General features: G+C 41.0%; 1 protein-coding gene across 4 annotated transcripts in view; it reads right to left on the bottom strand.

The window, feature by feature from the left end:
• The window catches only part of MGAT4A (mannosyl (alpha-1,3-)-glycoprotein beta-1,4-N-acetylglucosaminyltransferase, isozyme A), a 107146-nt gene that overhangs the window by 8201 nt on the left and 81679 nt on the right, over positions 1 to 17266 (bottom strand). For all 4 annotated transcript variants that reach the window (XM_013987863.2, XM_003124907.5, XM_021085703.1 and 1 more), the window contains 5 exon segments: positions 16616 to 16746; positions 13671 to 13778; positions 13361 to 13554; positions 9165 to 9243; positions 7890 to 7956 (listed from right to left, as the gene is read on the bottom strand). In XM_013987863.2, the coding sequence (XP_013843317.1) occupies positions 7890 to 7956; positions 9165 to 9243; positions 13361 to 13554; positions 13671 to 13778; positions 16616 to 16746 (579 nt within the window).

The following is a 17266-nucleotide window of genomic DNA, read 5'->3' as shown; positions in this document are numbered from 1 at the left end:
GCTCTAAATGGAGCTATAGCCACTGGCCAATGCCACAGCCACAGCCACACCATATCCGAGCCTACATCTTACATTTTTGCAGGCTTTGTGAATTTATCCACCTAGGGGGCCTTCTCCACACATATTTTTACCACATTCATTGTAACACATCCTAGCAGATTCCACTTCAGGTTGTACTGATTTTGCGTTTTCTCAACGTGTTTGAAAACATTATCTGCACTATTCAGACTACAAAGGCTAGTTCTTCGATCACACTACAGCCTGTTCAGAGGCCAATTCTTCAATCACATGAAACCTGGCATGGACTCTAAAGAATAGCTGGGCAGTATCAGTAATAACCGGTCAACCTGTCTAGAAAAGGCAAAGAAACTACTCAAACAATAGGTTTACTAATAACCTGTCAACTTGTCTAGAAGAGGCAAGGAAACTACTCAAACAATTGGTTTTACTAATAACCCGTCAACCTGTCTAGAAGAGGCCAGGAAACTGCTCAAACCGTTGGCTTTACTAATAACCCGTCAACTTGTCTAGAAGAGGCAAGGAAACTACTCAAACGATTGGTTTTACTAATAACCCGTCAACCTGTCTAGAAGAGGCCAGGAAACTACTCAAACGATTGGTTTTACTAATAACCCATCAACCTGTCTAGAAGAGGCCAGGAAACTGCTCAAACAGTTGGCTTTACTTTTTGACTACTGATATTGTTTCCAAAGTCTCCAACTCCTCAAGCAAGAGTTATTGCCTGAAGCCCAATTGTCTTAAATAAGTTTATCTTCTGGGCACACATGTAAGCTGCAGTTAGACATGATTTAATTAACTCATAATTGGTAAATGGTATTCTTGCCTGGCATACCACATGAGCCACTTTAAAACTTATTCTGGGAGTTCCCTATGGCTCAGTGGATTAAGGATCCGGTATTGTCACTGTAGCAGGTTGGGTTGCCGTTGTGGTTCGGGTTGGATCACTGACCCGGGAACTTTTGCATGCCATGGGCATGACAAAAAAAAAAAAAACCAACTCTTTTTGGTTACAGTCTCATGTGAATCTTTTTTTTTTAGTGAAGAAATTCTGCTGCAGTGACATATTGTATTTTAGTTTGTTTGTTTTTGTCTTTTTGCCTTTTCTCCTGTGGCATACGGAGGTTCCCAGGCTAGGGGTCTAATTGGAGCTGTATTCACTGGCCTACACTAGAGCCATAGCAACGCGGGATCCGAGCCGCGTCTGCAACCTACACCACAGCTCATGGCAACGCCGGATCCTTAACCCACTGAGCAAGGGCAGGGACCGAACCCACAACCTCATAGTTCCTAGTCAGATTTGTTAACCACTGAGCCATGACGGGAACTCCACATATTGTATTTTAAATCTAATTTTTCTGATCCTTCCATCCCTGAGAGTTGGGAATATTGCTGTGAGTTCTTAGTATAATAAGGTATTGGGTTTTTGTTTTTGTTTTTGTTTTTTCTGTCTTTTTAGGGCCAAACCCACGGCTTACGGAGGTTCCCAGCCAGGAGTCGAATCGGAGCTGCAGCTTCTGGCCTACATCACAGCCACAGCAACGTGGGATCCGAACCACATCTGTGACCTACACACCATAGCTCATGGCAACTCTGGATCCTTAACCCACTGAGCGAGGTCAGGGATCGAACCTGCATCCTCATGGATGCTAGTCAGGGTCATTAACTGCTGAGCCACGATGGGAACTCCCTAGTAAGGTATTCTTTAGCACATCTCCCATGTCACTGCACAATAACCATGGTGATGTGCCATCTAATTGTGTAAAACAATCCATATTCTACTGTGTTTTTAAAAAAGCACAACATTCAAAGTTCACTTTTCTTTTTTGACATGAAGGGTAAGCACTGGCAATCTTTTTTTCAATGTCACAGTAGAGTGAGTGCGTGGCACTTTAAACACTGTCCAATTATAAATGCACCACTGTCATTTGCAGTGCCCAGAATAGCAATTCAAAGCAACGAGAACACCACCTCCATCGCTACTGCAACTGCTCGTTCACCTCCGCTGTTGTATCGTAAAAGCGCACAGACAACATATAAATGTAATTCCATGGCTGTGCTCCAAACAAACTTTATTCATGGACACTGACATCTGAATATTTTCTAATTTTTACGTGTCACGATATATTACTATTCTTTTTAATTTTTTAACCATTTAAAAATGAAAATAAACAAGGAAAAACTTCAACATTTTGTGCTCATAGTTCCAATCAAAAACAAGATTTAGCCCATGGGCTCTTGCTAGCTAACCCTTGTGCTGTTAAATTAAGCAACAATTCTAGAGTCCCACAATATACTGACTAAGCTCAAAGTAAGATCACGCACATCCACATTGAAAACCATACTGCAGAAGACTTGTAGTCATCTGCATAGGAAACATTCAGCTTTTGAACTTTTACTGTAACGTTTTCATTAAAAAATTCTTGAGACATAAAAGTGTGTCCATATTTGGCGCTGGACTTGGGGGAGAGGAGTGCATGCTACAAGACAGGCATTATTTAATACTGAGTTAGGAAGTGGATTCAGGGCTGAAGAATACTGCGGAACTTAAAACATTTTAACTTATATCTGAGTCTGTCATCGATGAGCTCATTTAACCGGACAAATAATTAGCAGATGATATAACTGGCCTCACTGAAACACTTTTACCCAGCAAGTTTATCCTGCAGCAATACTCTCACATGTGCCAGAAGATTATATAGATGGCAGCAAAAATTTCAAACAATTTTAAGTGCCCATGAACAGGAGACTGGCTAATGAAATCAGGATGATATAAGGGGATACTAGGCAGCCAGTTAAAAAGATGAAGAAAAAAAAAGAATGAAGTAATAAAGCTTCAGACAATCCAGTTGTAACTTACTTCACTCCAAAGCATACACTGGAGAGAAACTCTCCTACACGTGCGTGTGGAAGTGTTCAGACCAGCATTGTTTACAGTAACAAAAAGATGGAAACAGACTTTGTGACCAAACACAACTAGACAGTGATACATTCATCCATGGAGATCTATACAGCAATGAAAATGGATGAGCCACAGACACATGCATCCATGTGCCTGAATCTCAAACAGTAGGTCAAGCTGTAGACTACAGAATGACAACCTTTATATCAACTTCAAAGACAACAAAAGTAAGACTATGCATTATTCAGGGTTATGGGTTACGCATATGTAGTAAAAGCACATATGGAAATGTAACCGCAAAATTTATGACAGTACTTACCCTTGGGTGGAAGGGGAAAAGGAGATAATTAGGGAATGACTGAATTGGCAAATCTTAAGCTGGATACACCAATACTCATTATAGTATCAGTCGTATCTTTTTGTGCATTTGAAATATTTACAATTTTTTAAAATGTCCTAGGTGGGGAATCAGACACAACTTGCTAGGTGCCACCCAAACTCTAATCAGACCTACAACCAAGACGGCTGATCCCCCCAGAACAAAGAGGTGTCTTGGAGACCAGTTAAACGTAAACAGTCCTCATGGGATGTTCCCTTACAACAGCTCTCCACCCCCTACCCCAATCCATTACCCGCAATCCTAAGGAGACTGCTTCCTCCTAAGCTTTGAATACTGACTTAGCCCAAGAACAAACCTGTGTTAAAAACAGAAACTATGCGGGGGGTGGGGGGGGGAGTGGGATGGACTGGGAATTTGGGGTTAACAGATGCAAACTGTTGCCTTAGGAATGGATAAGCAATGAGATGCTGCTGTATAGCACTGGGAACTACATCTAATTACTTATGATGGAGCATGATAATGTGAGAAAAAAAGAGTATACGTATATATCTGTGACTGGGTCACCTTGTTGTACAGTAAAAAATTGACAGAACACTGTAAACCAGCTAACATGGAAAAAAATTAAAAATCATTAATAAAAAAATAAATTTTAAAAAAACCCCAGAAACTACCCCTTTTCCTATATAACTAATGCTCCCTAAGTGGAGGGGGCGGGGAGCCTGAGTTCTCTCTCAGGGCTCCTGGCCAGTCTGTGGGTCAATAAAACCCCGTGACATCTCGGCACTCCAGCCTCCTGCCTCTTCTTTGATTTTCTGCTCCAACAAAACGTTTGTCTTCCATATGAACATATATATTTTGTTCAGTGAAAAAAACAAGATGTAAAACAAACATCTTGTGTGGGATATGTCAGTATGTCATCATTTGTGTGTGGCTGTGATTTAAAGAACATACTCACATATTTGTATTTATGAATAGATACTTCTAGAAGGATATGAATCATTATAGCCTCTGCCTCTGGGAAGCACTGGGTTGGCGGGGGAAGGACTTAAGAAAAAAGAGGAAAACGAAGGAGAAAACGACTAAAAGGCAACTAGAATCCCCAAACCCTGGCATTGGGAGGGACTTCCAAGATCCTGCCCTCCACGGACCCCCTTCTGCCACCCTGCCGGCAGTCCCTTCCTTCTTCCAGGGCATCTCCTGCCTTCTCATAACTTTAACCTATGAATAAATCTAGTATTTCTTCCACAAGACTGGCCTTAGCTCTCATTCCAAACCAATCCAACCTCCCCCACCTTCACCCATCAGGTCTTCATCCATTCCCAGCTGGTTTTCTATTGTTTCCAAGCATGCATTGGGACATAAATTGATGCTGAGTCTGATCCAATTAAATCCAGCCCCTTTGTAGGGCTCGTTCCACCAAGAGGACTCCTGTTAGCGCGTTCTCTCTCTCTCTCTCTGGTTCTTTCTGTCAAACTTCTGAATGGGCCACAATTTAGCTTGAATATAGCTACCAGTCTCCTCTTCATTGTCTACCACCAAAATCTCCATCATAGTCCATGGTGCCCTTAGGCTTAAACTTCCCCAGGTTCTGTTTCCAGTCAGTCAGTCCCCTTCCGGCAATCTACAGGGCTCTCTAGTCCAAAGGCTTCCTCTCCCCAGGAGACAATCTCTGCACCACCACTCAGGCTCAGGACCTTGGGCAGGGACAGCAGCCCAACCTCCTTGCAAAAGTGGAATCCTTGCCTTATAAGCAGAGCACTGGGGTGCAACAGCAGCCCAGTCTGTCCTGGAGGAGGCGAATGTCTGATGATTCGTGCTCAGCTGTGCCTGCAGTAGGCTCTGCCCTATGAATGGGGGTTAAGTGGAGGAAGGGGCCTCAGGTCTCTTAGCTGCTCCAGTCTCAAACAGAGCTTCTGCACCAAGGAGGGGGGGGAGGATGACAGGGGCTGGTGGCCTGCCCTTCCTGGTGGAGACACCACAGCCCTGGAGTGGGAGCTGGTAGGAGAGGAACTCGGGGTTCTAGACTGCACCTGCTTCCATCTCACTGAGCTTGGCCATTGTGGGGAATGGAGTGGGTTAGGGAGCCAATGGCACAGACTCTTAATGTTCTGAGATGCAGACTTTAGGAGTAAATGTTTCTCCATTTGCTATTAAAAAAAAATATTAACTTCCACCAGTAATGGCTGTTTAACTAGGAGGTCTGTGAAGCCCCTCCATGCCATTCCACTAAAGCATACTTTGTTTTGTTTTGTTTCGTTTTAATTTTAGGGCTGCACCCATAGCATATGGAAGTTCCCAGGCTAGGGGTCGGATCAGAGCTACAGCTGCCGGCCTATACCAGAGACACAGCCATGCAGGATCTGAGCCATGTCTGCAATCTACACTACAGCTCACAGCAACGCCAGATCCTTAACCCACTGATTGGGGCCAGGGATCAAACCTGTGTCCTCATGGATACTAGTCAGGTTCATTACAAATGAGGCCCAATGGGAGCTCTCACTAAAGCAAACTTAAGCAAGCTGCATTTTTAACATTCAGTTGAAAACAGATCAGCTGCTCTTGTTTCAGATGTACATTTCCACTACACATGGACCCAGGTTTGAACACCCACCAGGTCTCTTGTGGTGCTAAGTACATATGAATTGATGTTTTAGATGATCATTATTTTCAAATTACTTCAGAGATACTTAATCATATAAATACCTATATTTCCTATGCTACTTTCATAACCCAGAACACAGCATTCTCAGAAATTAAGTAACTGCCAGGCAACAGGGTTAATAAATGTCTTTCTTGTACTCTCAGCTAATTTTATGTACATTTCTTGAGCAGGCTAAGACAGAACCCAAATAAGAAAATAATTAAAGTCATCTATCCACTAAAACTCCATAGGAATTAGGCAGGGTGATTATACAAGCCTGGTAGCAAAAACTAATATAAAACTGCTATAGAGAGAGTTATAAGAATCTATCTAGCCCATATACCTACAAAATTAATGACCAATAGTCTTTTCTGCCTACCACTAGGAAAAACATTAGTTGTTTTTTTTTTTTTTTTGTCTTTTTCTAGGGGTGCACCCATGGCATATGGAGGACCCCAGGCTAGGGATCCAATTGGAGCTGTAGCCACCGGCCTACACCACAGCCATAGTAACACTGGATCCGAGCCACGTCTGCGACCTACACCACAGCTCATGGCAACACCAGATCCTTAACCCACTGAGCAAGGCCAGGGATCGAACCCGCAACCTCATGGTTCCTAGTCAGATTCATTAACCACTGAGCCACAATGGAAACTCCAATTTAAGTAAAAGAAAACATAGGAGCTCCTACTGTGGCTCAGCAATTAATGAACCCAACTAGTATCCTCAAGGATGTGGGTTTGATCCCTGGCCTCACTGAGGGGGTTAAGGATCTGGTGTTGCCATGAGTTGCGGTGTAGGTTGCAGACATGGCTTGGATCCTGAGTTGCTGTGGCCTGTGGTGTAGGCTGGCGGCTATAGCTCCAATTCGATCTGTAGCCCAGGAACCTCCATATGCGCAGGAGCAGCCCTAAAAAGACAAAAAAAAAAAAAAGAGCAAGAGAGACAAAAGAAAATACATAACCCTTCACTAGCTGAGATCTATCAAGGACCTGTGTTAATTGCAGGACATGCCTGACCAGCAACCCCTGCCCCAATGTTGAGCGCGTGGAACTGAGCCACGAGATGTGATTAGACAGAAAAGGTACACACAGTTTGGTAAGAAGAACAGAGGAGAAGGTAACTCATCTGGTTAAGGGACGGGCCGGGGAGCAGAGGCAGAGGTCCCACAGCAGCAGGAGGGTGACTGCACACCCAGACACAAAGAGACTTAGTTTATGCTAATGGATAGTAAAGAGCGGCAGGTTCAGGGTGTCTCCCCACGTCAGACAGCCAGATAAACAGTGACAGCACAACCTGTGGCCACCAATAAAGAGATGTCCATATTGCAGGCCCTTGGGCGAGATGGCTACATGGCCTCTGGGAGCCTGTTGGTGGTCATCTCAGTACAGATTGACGGCTCAGGAGGGAGGCAGAAGTTCAAGGCACAGACCCTGTCACATGGATGGTGCTGAGACAACAAGGGTAACCAGCTAAGGGCCCCCAGCACAAGGCTGCAGGAGGTGGCTGGAAGCAGACACTCTTCCAGTGACAAGGACAAAAGAGCAGATGGCAGAAGAAAAAGGAACTAGCAAAGGTGCCCTTGACCCGAAATCCTAGTTGGGTCCAGATAACAAAAGTCTATACCAGAACATGAGAACAAATTAAGAGTCTACTGGCATTTATAATCCTAATGCTGATTAACATGTGCAAAGAACTTAAAATTACTTCAGGCTTCAGTCCAGAAAAGGACATTTTACGGGTTTAAAGTAGGTATTACTTTAATACCTACTGTTTCACAATTCATCGTTTTTTAAATTTCGGAAGGGCAATATGGTGCAATTACTGCCTATTATATAACTCTCTCTCCAAGGTCTAAGGGCAGCTGCTTGTCATCAAACATGTTTACGTTTGTATAATGAAGCATATGAATACTCACACTAAATATAATAAATAGTGTGTAAATAGCCCTTAAGCAGTTCAAAAAAAAAAGTTAAAGTAGGTATTACCTATTCTGAAATAACCATCTTCTAATCGTTTGTCTTTGGTTTCTTTGCTTATTTCCAAACCTTCACTCTAAAATAGAACAAAAACATCTTATAAATGAGTATTCCTACTTTAAACAAATCTAGGTTATGAATTTTTTTTTTTTAGTGCCGCACATGTGGCATATGGAAGTTCCCAGGCTAGGGGTTGAATTGGAGCTACAGCTGCCGGCCTACGCCACAGCCACAGCAACGCCAGATCCAAGCTGCATTTGCAATCCACACTGCAGTTCATGGCAACACCAGATCCTTTAACCCACTGAGTGAGGCCAGGGATCAAACCCGCATCCTTGTGGATACTAGTTGGATTCTTAACCTGCTGAGTCATAATGGAAACTCCCAAGCATGTCTTAACAAATAGACGAGTGGCATCTGTGGCAAAGCTATTTTTGAAAAGAGAAAATGCCTTGTCAGTCTTGAACCTTAAAATGCTTATCAATATAAGTGCTTTTTTTTAAAAAACATCATCTGAATCTGTATATAATATATGGGTGGCTATAAATTTTAAATTTTAATCAATTTCCATTTAAATCAATTTAACAGAATGCTGTTTTCTATTAAAAATAGAGAGAAGTAACTTGAAAGAAATTAAGCATTCCTCAGAGACCAATACATTCATTTTGTGTGTTAGTCAAGAGGCATTAAAACTATATGGTGGAGTTCCCGCTGTGGCGCAGCAAAAATGAATCTGACTGGTAACCATGAGGTTGCAGGTTCAATCTCTGGCCTCGCTCAGTGGGTTAAGGATCTGGCGTTGCGGTGAGCTGTGGTGTGGGTCACACAGGCGACTCGGATCCCGCGTTGCTGTGGCTGTGGTGTAGGCTGGCAGCTACATCTCCGATTAGACCCATAGTCTGGGAACCTCCACATGCCACGGGTTCGGCCCTAAAAAGACAAGAGACCAAAAACAACAACAACAAAAAAAACTATATGTTATTCAGGGACTCCAAATACAAACAGCAGGTAAAAATTTAAGTAAAAATAATGATTCATTTCTTTTCCCAGGACAAACTCTTAAGTTATTTTCCAACAGGAAGCAAAATAAAGGCTCTTTCGATGAATCAGGCAAATGGGACAATACATGAGGTGTTCCATATTTCCAAAAAAAGTTAATATTACTCACCACCTCACCACTGAGGTCCTGCCATCATGAGAATTTTCTTTCATAAATAAGATCCTCAAATCAGGTCTATTCATATTGGTTCTCAAGAAAAATTAAGGGGAAAAAAACAGTCATACCTTAAAAGGCAAAACTTCTACAGTTGTGTTGAACAGAATATCTCCTGGATGTTCCTGATTGCCACTATGAAACAAATAACTGAAAATACAAGCATAAAAAGAATAATATGAGTCAAGCTACACCTGACAAAGATTCAAGAAGATGGCCTTACCTCAGAATAAGGTCAACAACACTAGAGTTTGCAATGACTGTGCATCATGAGATCTGAATAGCTACAGGGAAATTAAAAACCTAAGGATGGATTTCACTTGTGGCACAGTGGGTTAAGGAGCCTGGGTTTGATCCCTGGCCCAGGAACTTCTACCTGCCCGGGGTGCAACCAAACAACAACAACAAAAACTAACAGCACCAAAAACCAAAAAAAATCGAAGGGTGATGTATTAACTCCTATCAGAAGAGGTAATGCAGCCTAACATAATAACATACTTCACACACAAAGACAAAGATGAGAGGTTTTTATTGCTATTTATACTGCTTTAAATATATGAAGCTGTGACAGGAATAACTGTAGCAATTATATAATACTATTGTATCTTATAGCAGAAAAAATTTTCACTAGGACAGCAATGTGGCACAGCCAGGTCAATGGCTGGTTTCAGCCAGTACAATTAATTTTAGTGCTAGTAAATGAAAAATGAATTAACCAGTGCCAAACACGTGAATAATTCCATTTGTCAATATTAACAAGTTGAATAATGATTGAGTATATAATATGTGATGAATCTAAAATACTCTCTGGATATGAGTATAATGTTCTAATGTTTTGAGAGTCTGCAACCTGGTGTGCATGTGCACAGTACTTGGGGGAGGGTGGGAAGTAGATGAGGGACAAAGCCCATCTCAATCTAAACCTAAAACTTGAGTTTAGTGAAGTTCAATGGTTAAATGCTTACGATCAGGAGTCAGAGAGACCCATATCCAAATTCTACATCTCATTAACTAGAATTTTCACCTGTTTAGCAAGTTTCATTAAGCTTTCTGGGCCTGAGTTTCCTCTATACAAGGTAGATATTCCCACCTACCTCACATGGTTGTAACAGAAAGTCTGTAAGATTTGACTGAGAATACCCTGCATGTGAACAATATTCAGCAAGACATTGTTAAGGTATAGTTATGATACAGTTACAGTGTGAAAGGTGTTTTTGGACAGAAGTCACCTTTAAGGTGTTTCTGGGTAGAAGTCACCTTCATTTGCAAATGTTGCACAGGTCAGGGGACCCTAGTAAGAAGCTTCTTCTAAACTACACCAAACATTACTCCCAGCATTTTCAGATACGATATGCTTTTTTTTTTTTTTTAATTTCAGGGCTGTACCCATAGCATATGGAGGTTTGCAGGCTAGGGGTCGAATCGGAGCTGCAGCTGCCGGCCTACACCACAGCCACAGCAACACCAGATCCAAGCTGTGTCTGCGACCTACGCCACAGTTCACTGCAATACCAGATACTTAACCCAGCAAACGAGACCAGGGATCAAACCTGCATCCTCATGGATGCTAGTCAGATTCGTTTTCCCTGAGCCACAACAGGAACTCTGAGATATACTTTTTTAAAAAGGCATCTTTGACTTGGAAAGCCATGTAACCATGAGCATTCAATCCCTCAGCAATAGATGCAAAATTATGGGACAGGGAAAGACACTTTTAAGAAAAGAGCCCATGGATGTAGTCTTGAGTTTAGACCTGATTCAGAGGTGTTCACTATGTAATTATTTATAGTGAAAAACCCAATATCGCCTAAAAAGTTTAATATTAGAAGACATGCATTAATGGTGGAGCCATGCAACCAGATATTGTGCAGCCATTAAAATGCTTTTGAATCACTTATGACCGAATATAGAGGAAAATATAAAATATAAAATTACATGTAGACCATGATCTCAAGGTAGAAAGTACACAGAATTACCAAGAAAAAAAGGGCCAATATGGTCATAATGACATCCTTGGGGTTGTGATGTTTTTCCTTTTTTTTTTTTTTTTTTTTTTGTCTTTTCTAGGGCTGTGCCCATGGCATATAGAGGTTTCCAGGCTAAGAGTCTAATTGGAGCTGTAGCCACTGGCCTATACCACAGCCATAGCAATGCAAGATCTAAGCCATGTCTGTGACCTACAGCACAGCTCATGGCAATGCCGGATCCTTAACCCACTGAGTGAGGCCAAGGATCAAACCCACATCTCATGGATGCTAGTTTGGTTCATTAACTGCTGAGCCACAAGGGGAACTCCTCCTCATTCTTCATACTTTAAAATTTTCATATAATGAACACACGTGTTATAAGAGAATATTCTAATACCACTTCTGTATTAACACATTGTGCATTAAAACGCTTTTGCATTTTCCACTCTTGGAAAATAAGTTATGATGGAAATCAAATAATCTCTTTTCTCTGTCCTAGGAAGGTTCGTTCTATCCATGGACTCCAAGAAAATTCACAGACATTAGGATTTTAGAAGAACTGCATTTTACTAGCAAAGTGCCCTCAGTGGGGTGAATGTTACTTTGCAGAGGTGTACTGTAAATGTATTTCTTGTTAATAAATTTGATCTCCAATATATGAGCTCTTTAGCAGACTCTTTGATGGAATTATGGTTACCAAATGGTATAGGTGGAGTGGGGCAGGAGGGCTAGACTGGGGCTTTGGGACTGGCATATGCACACTGAGGTATGTGGTATGACTGGCCAGCAGGGACCTGCTCTATAGCATAGAGAACTCTACCCAATAATCTATGATCATCTATGTGGGAAAGAATTTGAAAGACAATGGATGTGGCTATATGTATGCCTATGTATGACTAAATCACTTTGCTGCACAGCAGAAATGATCACAGCCTTGTAAATCAACTATACTTCAGTAAAACTTAAAATAATTAATCTAAAAAAATAAAATAAACCAGTAAACATGGTTTGAGGCTGTCCTTGAGGTGAAGAAAACTGTTGTTTCTAACTCTACAATGATTATTTAAGGGTAACAGACAACACCTCCAAGTGCAGAGTACCACTATATAGTATAAAAATGAACATGAAGTAATAACAAAGCCAATAATATATACTCAAGTGCAAAATATTACTCAAAAGTATTTTAATGTTTTTCCAGTGATATTCTCATTGCTTAAAACATTTTTACACTAAAATTCCTCTTTAGAATCCATTTAGAATAACAAAAGAAAAGTAATTAATTAAAATTAACTGCTTTGCTTTTGACCACCTCAAACAGAATTATTCCACCAGGATTTTTGGTGGATTCTAAAAACCAAATGGGCAAGTTCCTTGTGGCACAGCAAAAACGAATCCGACTAGTATCCATGAGGATGCAGGTTCGATCCCTGGCCTTGCTCAGTGGGTTAAGGATCCGGCGTTGTCATGAACTGTTGGTGTAGGTCGCAGATGAGGCTTGGATCCTACATTGCTGTGGCTGTGGCGTAGGCTGGCAGCTGCAGCTCTGATTCGACCGGTAGCCTGGGAACCTCCATATGCCACAGGTGCAGCCCTAAAAAGTGGAAAAACAAAACAAATGGACTTCACACAAGAAGGCATAAGGTCACATGCCACAGGCTAGGGAACTAGCTTCTGTTACGGGGATTACATTTAAGTAAGTATGCCCCAGACAGCCTGGGGGACATACCCAACCCTGAGCAAAGATGGAAGAAATCCTGACTATGAAGTAAAAAAATGGGCAGAAAAAGTCCCCAATTTTTTAAAGTGGACAGAAATGCTGAAAAAAAAGAAGGGCTGCAAACTCCTCCCTGGTGTTCTACAAATCATCCAGCTCTCGCAAAACCACTGACTAGGAATTGTCACAGTGGCCAAGTGTATCGTTTCAACCCAACTGCTGGGTCACCCATGAGCTCTCAGTCCAATTGTAAGGGATATTCTAGAATAAAGACACGAAAACTAATTTGAGATTTTGAGGGAGAATTTCACCTCAAAGTGTTAAAAAAAAAAAAACAAAAAACCCTATATGAAATATACATTCAGAACACCAAGAGAATTTATCAAACATGCTAAATGCTGATATCATATCTGAAAGCAACACACCCATTTTATTACCGAGTTGCAGGAAATGTGTTTTATAATCCATCATTTGGAACCTGCTGACTCCTCCCATTTTTTATACACACAAAAAAATTCCAATGTAAATCACATTATGAATAATCTCTTTGAATTGTAAGACCAGATATGCTTTGACAATGACCAACCTTTCCACACTGACTGGCTTGTCAAATTTAAACAGGATGTAGTCTCCAGCCACTGGAGTTATAGCCCAGAAGAAATCCTCTCCCATATAAGTTTTCTCCAGTGTATGTCCTTGGTAGACCTTCAAAGAAGTAGATACTTCTGCGGGGGGGTTTACATGGATTTTAAGAAGTAATGGTTTCATGTAATCTTTATCCTAGGAGGAAAAATATATTAACCACATATGGCTTATTTATACTTAAGAAGAACAATGATTATACACTAAATAACAAATGGTATGTGCATGAGAAAAGATAACATTAAATCACCCACCGTAAGCTTCTGAATTTTTCCTGTTAATGAAGAATGCAGACCAACATGCTGGAAAAGGGAAGGTCTGAAGCGAATTCGCAGATTTGCTTTCTGTCTATCACAATGTTTCTAAACATTAAAAAAAAAAATTAGTGGTACATTACAAAGTGAAATCTTGTCCTCAGAAGCCTCTTATAAGAATAAATATTGAAAAGTAAATCCAACTTCATCTCATAATTCCAAGTCATGTGTGTTTTAGGGTCCCCTTGAGGCATTAAACAGATTTGCTACCAACCTGATAAACAGACATGATGCAGAAATGAAAAATAAACATTCTAAGTGGAGAGTTAAAGGTTTAATTTCAACCACCTTTCAAAATATGTCACTGTAGCTATGACTTTTTATATTAAAATGCACAAACTAAAGGTTTGGTTCAAATATGCAGAATAGCTTTAAGTAAATAATATAACGAAGAATTTACAGATCAGAAAAGGCATCTTTTGTTGCATGAAAGTAACCTGGAAATGTGAGGCAATGAGTTGAAGATAAGCAAGTAAACAACATCAAAACAGACAAATCCATCTCAACAGAGCTGAGGAACGCCGGTGGTTCAACTCTAAGTGCACCATGGTCCAGACTTCAGATGACAACCTGCCCTCTCACTTGATCATAGCCTTTGGGACCAGTGCTGCCAGGACTCTTGTGTGCATTCACTAGCTAAGTGCTTCAAGACAGCCGTGGCTACCACCGTGTCATGCTTTTATAAACTCTTCCCACTTTCAATGACTTTTTTTTTCCCTCTTTTTCTGGCCGCACCTGTGGCATATGGTAGTTCCCAGGCTAGGGGTTGAATCAGAGCTACAGCTGCCGGCCTAAGCCACAGCCACAGCAACACAGGATCCAAGCCACGTCTGTGATCTACACCACAGCTCACAGCAATGCTGGATCCTTAACCCACTGAGCGAGGCCAGGAATCAAACCAGAAACACCAGTCGGGTTCATTACTGCTGAGCCATGACAAGAACTCCGAAAACACTAATTTTAAAAGACACACGCACTCCTATGTTCATCCCAACATTACTTACAATAGCCAAGATACAGCAACCTAAGTGCCCACCATGGATGAATGGATAAAGATGTGGGGTGTGTGTCTGCAAACACACCCACACACATATACACACAATGGAATACTACTCAGACATACAAAAGATGACATCATGCCATCTGCCACAACATGGATGGGCCTTGAGGATATTATGCTAAATGAAATAAGTGAGAATGCTTGGAAGGGTTTCCTAGACCACTGTCAAAGGGATGTTATTCTAGGGGCCAGGAAATGTGTGGGGACAACTTCCCTGACATCCTAGTGGAAACAACTGAAGAATTACAGGCCACAGAAATAAGAAGAGTGAAGTGGCCTGAAGGAGTGTAAAGGAATATGTGAAACTCTCCAAAGGGTTATGTACTATAACTTATAGATGATTTAAAGGGTTTTCATGATTTCAATTTTTACTATCACAGATTTTCACCTCACAAGTTCATTTTAGAACCTAACTATACATTAGCCAACACTACACAAGACCAATTAAACGCAAGTGTGTTGTAGAAGTGTGAAGACGACATTAATTGTTCAGTCTTACAATAAAAATTCCTGTAAATTGCGAAGAAAATGCAAGGGCTTACGTCATAAAAATAAGCTGTTCAAATCCATCTATGTGTTCGGTTGTTGTTGGAAAGTAGATAACGTATTTCATTATATTCCGTGATTTGCTTCAAGGAAGTGGTTACTGGTAGTTCCCGCCGTGGCTCAGTGGTAATGAATCTGACTAGGATCCATGAAGATGCAGGTTCAATCCCTGGCCTGCTCAGTGGATTAATGATCCGGTATTGCCCTGATCTGTGGTGTAGGTTGCAAATGAGGTTTGGATCTAGCGTTGCTGTGGCTGTGGTGTAGGCTGGCAGCTGTAGCTCCGATTCGACCCCTAGCCTGGGAACTTCCATATGCTACACATGCAGCCCTAAAAGAAAAAAAAAAAGTGGTTAAACACACACACACACACACACACACACACACAAAGAGAATGCTACAAGACCTTAGAGACACCAGAAGATAGTATCCTAAAAATGTATTGGCAGCTAGGATGATCACATTATTCTAAGGAACAGAGGTCAAGAAGTCAAATTCAGTGTTTATGTGTGAGAATGAATGTTATGCCAACCCTAGAAGGACATACACTTATAATAAAGATGTTCTTATTATTAAGTGTCAAACTTGACCTACTCATTTTTAAGAATGTGTTCATTCGTATTCCATTTACACTTATACCCAATAAATAAAAAACACTTTTTCCAGAGGAACAATTCAGCTTGGACATGGAAAACGTGCAAATTACCTTTCACTGTAAGATTTCTGTCAACTTAGTATTTGAACAGTGAAAGCCAAAAATCACTGTTTACTCAGCTGCCACCAACATTCCAAAGGTCAGCAGACTGGTAGGAATACTGGTTTCTTACACATGATAACATACAAATAAGGTCTCTTGCAAACTTGTCATTGTTTTGGTATAAAATATGACTTCAATTTTATTCCTTATACCCAGGTGTGATGGGATCTGATATTGTGCCCAAAATATTTGAACAAAGCAAGCTGACAGAGGATATTAAGAAAATCAGAAGGACGCTGACCCCCCCTCGCCACCCCCAATCTAGGACAGATATGGCCAATAGCATGGAAATATCTGAGCTGAAAAACTCAATCAATATTCATCACCCAAGTCAAGAAAGGTGAGCTTCCCTGATGTCAAAGTCCCTCTGAACCAGGAACTTCTTGCAGTTCGAGAAAGAAGGCAAGGACTTGAACCCTTAAGTGGAAACCCTGTTTTCTTTCAGCTACCTACTAAACTGTTCATTCAAAATCTGGTTCCCTAAAAGTCATCATGTTTACTAAGTACAGAAAATTAACTTACTGCATCTTTTTCAGGGTTGCAGACTTTCACCCAGAGAATATGGTCCAAGAGCCAATCAATAGGTTTCTCCTTATAGAACATAAATATGAACTGTACAAACAGGGTTAGGTCTGTTGCTTGAAACATTTTACCTGAAAAGATATTCCTCGTCAATAACTGTGAAGAAGAAACCAAGCATCAAAACAGCTTAAATATACAACAAATACACTTAAGCTTGTGTTTCAACTACAAATCATTGTGAATGATTTCCCCATCTGTCTTATCACAAACAAACTTACTTTATTGAGCTAAACATTTTTAGTCGTTGGCTGGGTGTAAATGGAAGTACTGACTGAATGCCCAACTTTCTCCGTTACAAAACCTATCACACAACTACTGGCTGAAAGGATTCAAGAAGCAAGCCACAGGTTTTTCCTTCATGTCTTATTAAAATTCTTCCCACAAAAATGGAAACTTAAGAGGTGTAAGTAAAAAAAAAAAAAAAAGCTTTTTAATCAATAAAAGCAAAAACCAAGGACTCCTAATTCTCTCCTCGTTGAAACGTCACAGATGCTTTTTGAATCCCTTCTCTTTTTTTTTGGCTTTTTAGGGCTGCACGTGCAGCATACAGAGGTTCCCAGGCTAGGGGTAGAATTGGAGCTACAGCTGCCG

This window comes from Sus scrofa, chromosome 3, assembly GCF_000003025.6.
Source record: "Sus scrofa isolate TJ Tabasco breed Duroc chromosome 3, Sscrofa11.1, whole genome shotgun sequence".
NCBI classification, from domain to species: Eukaryota; Metazoa; Chordata; class Mammalia; order Artiodactyla; family Suidae; genus Sus; species Sus scrofa.
Note: the sequence above shows the minus strand (reverse complement) of the source record. Positions and strands in the feature narration are given on the sequence as shown.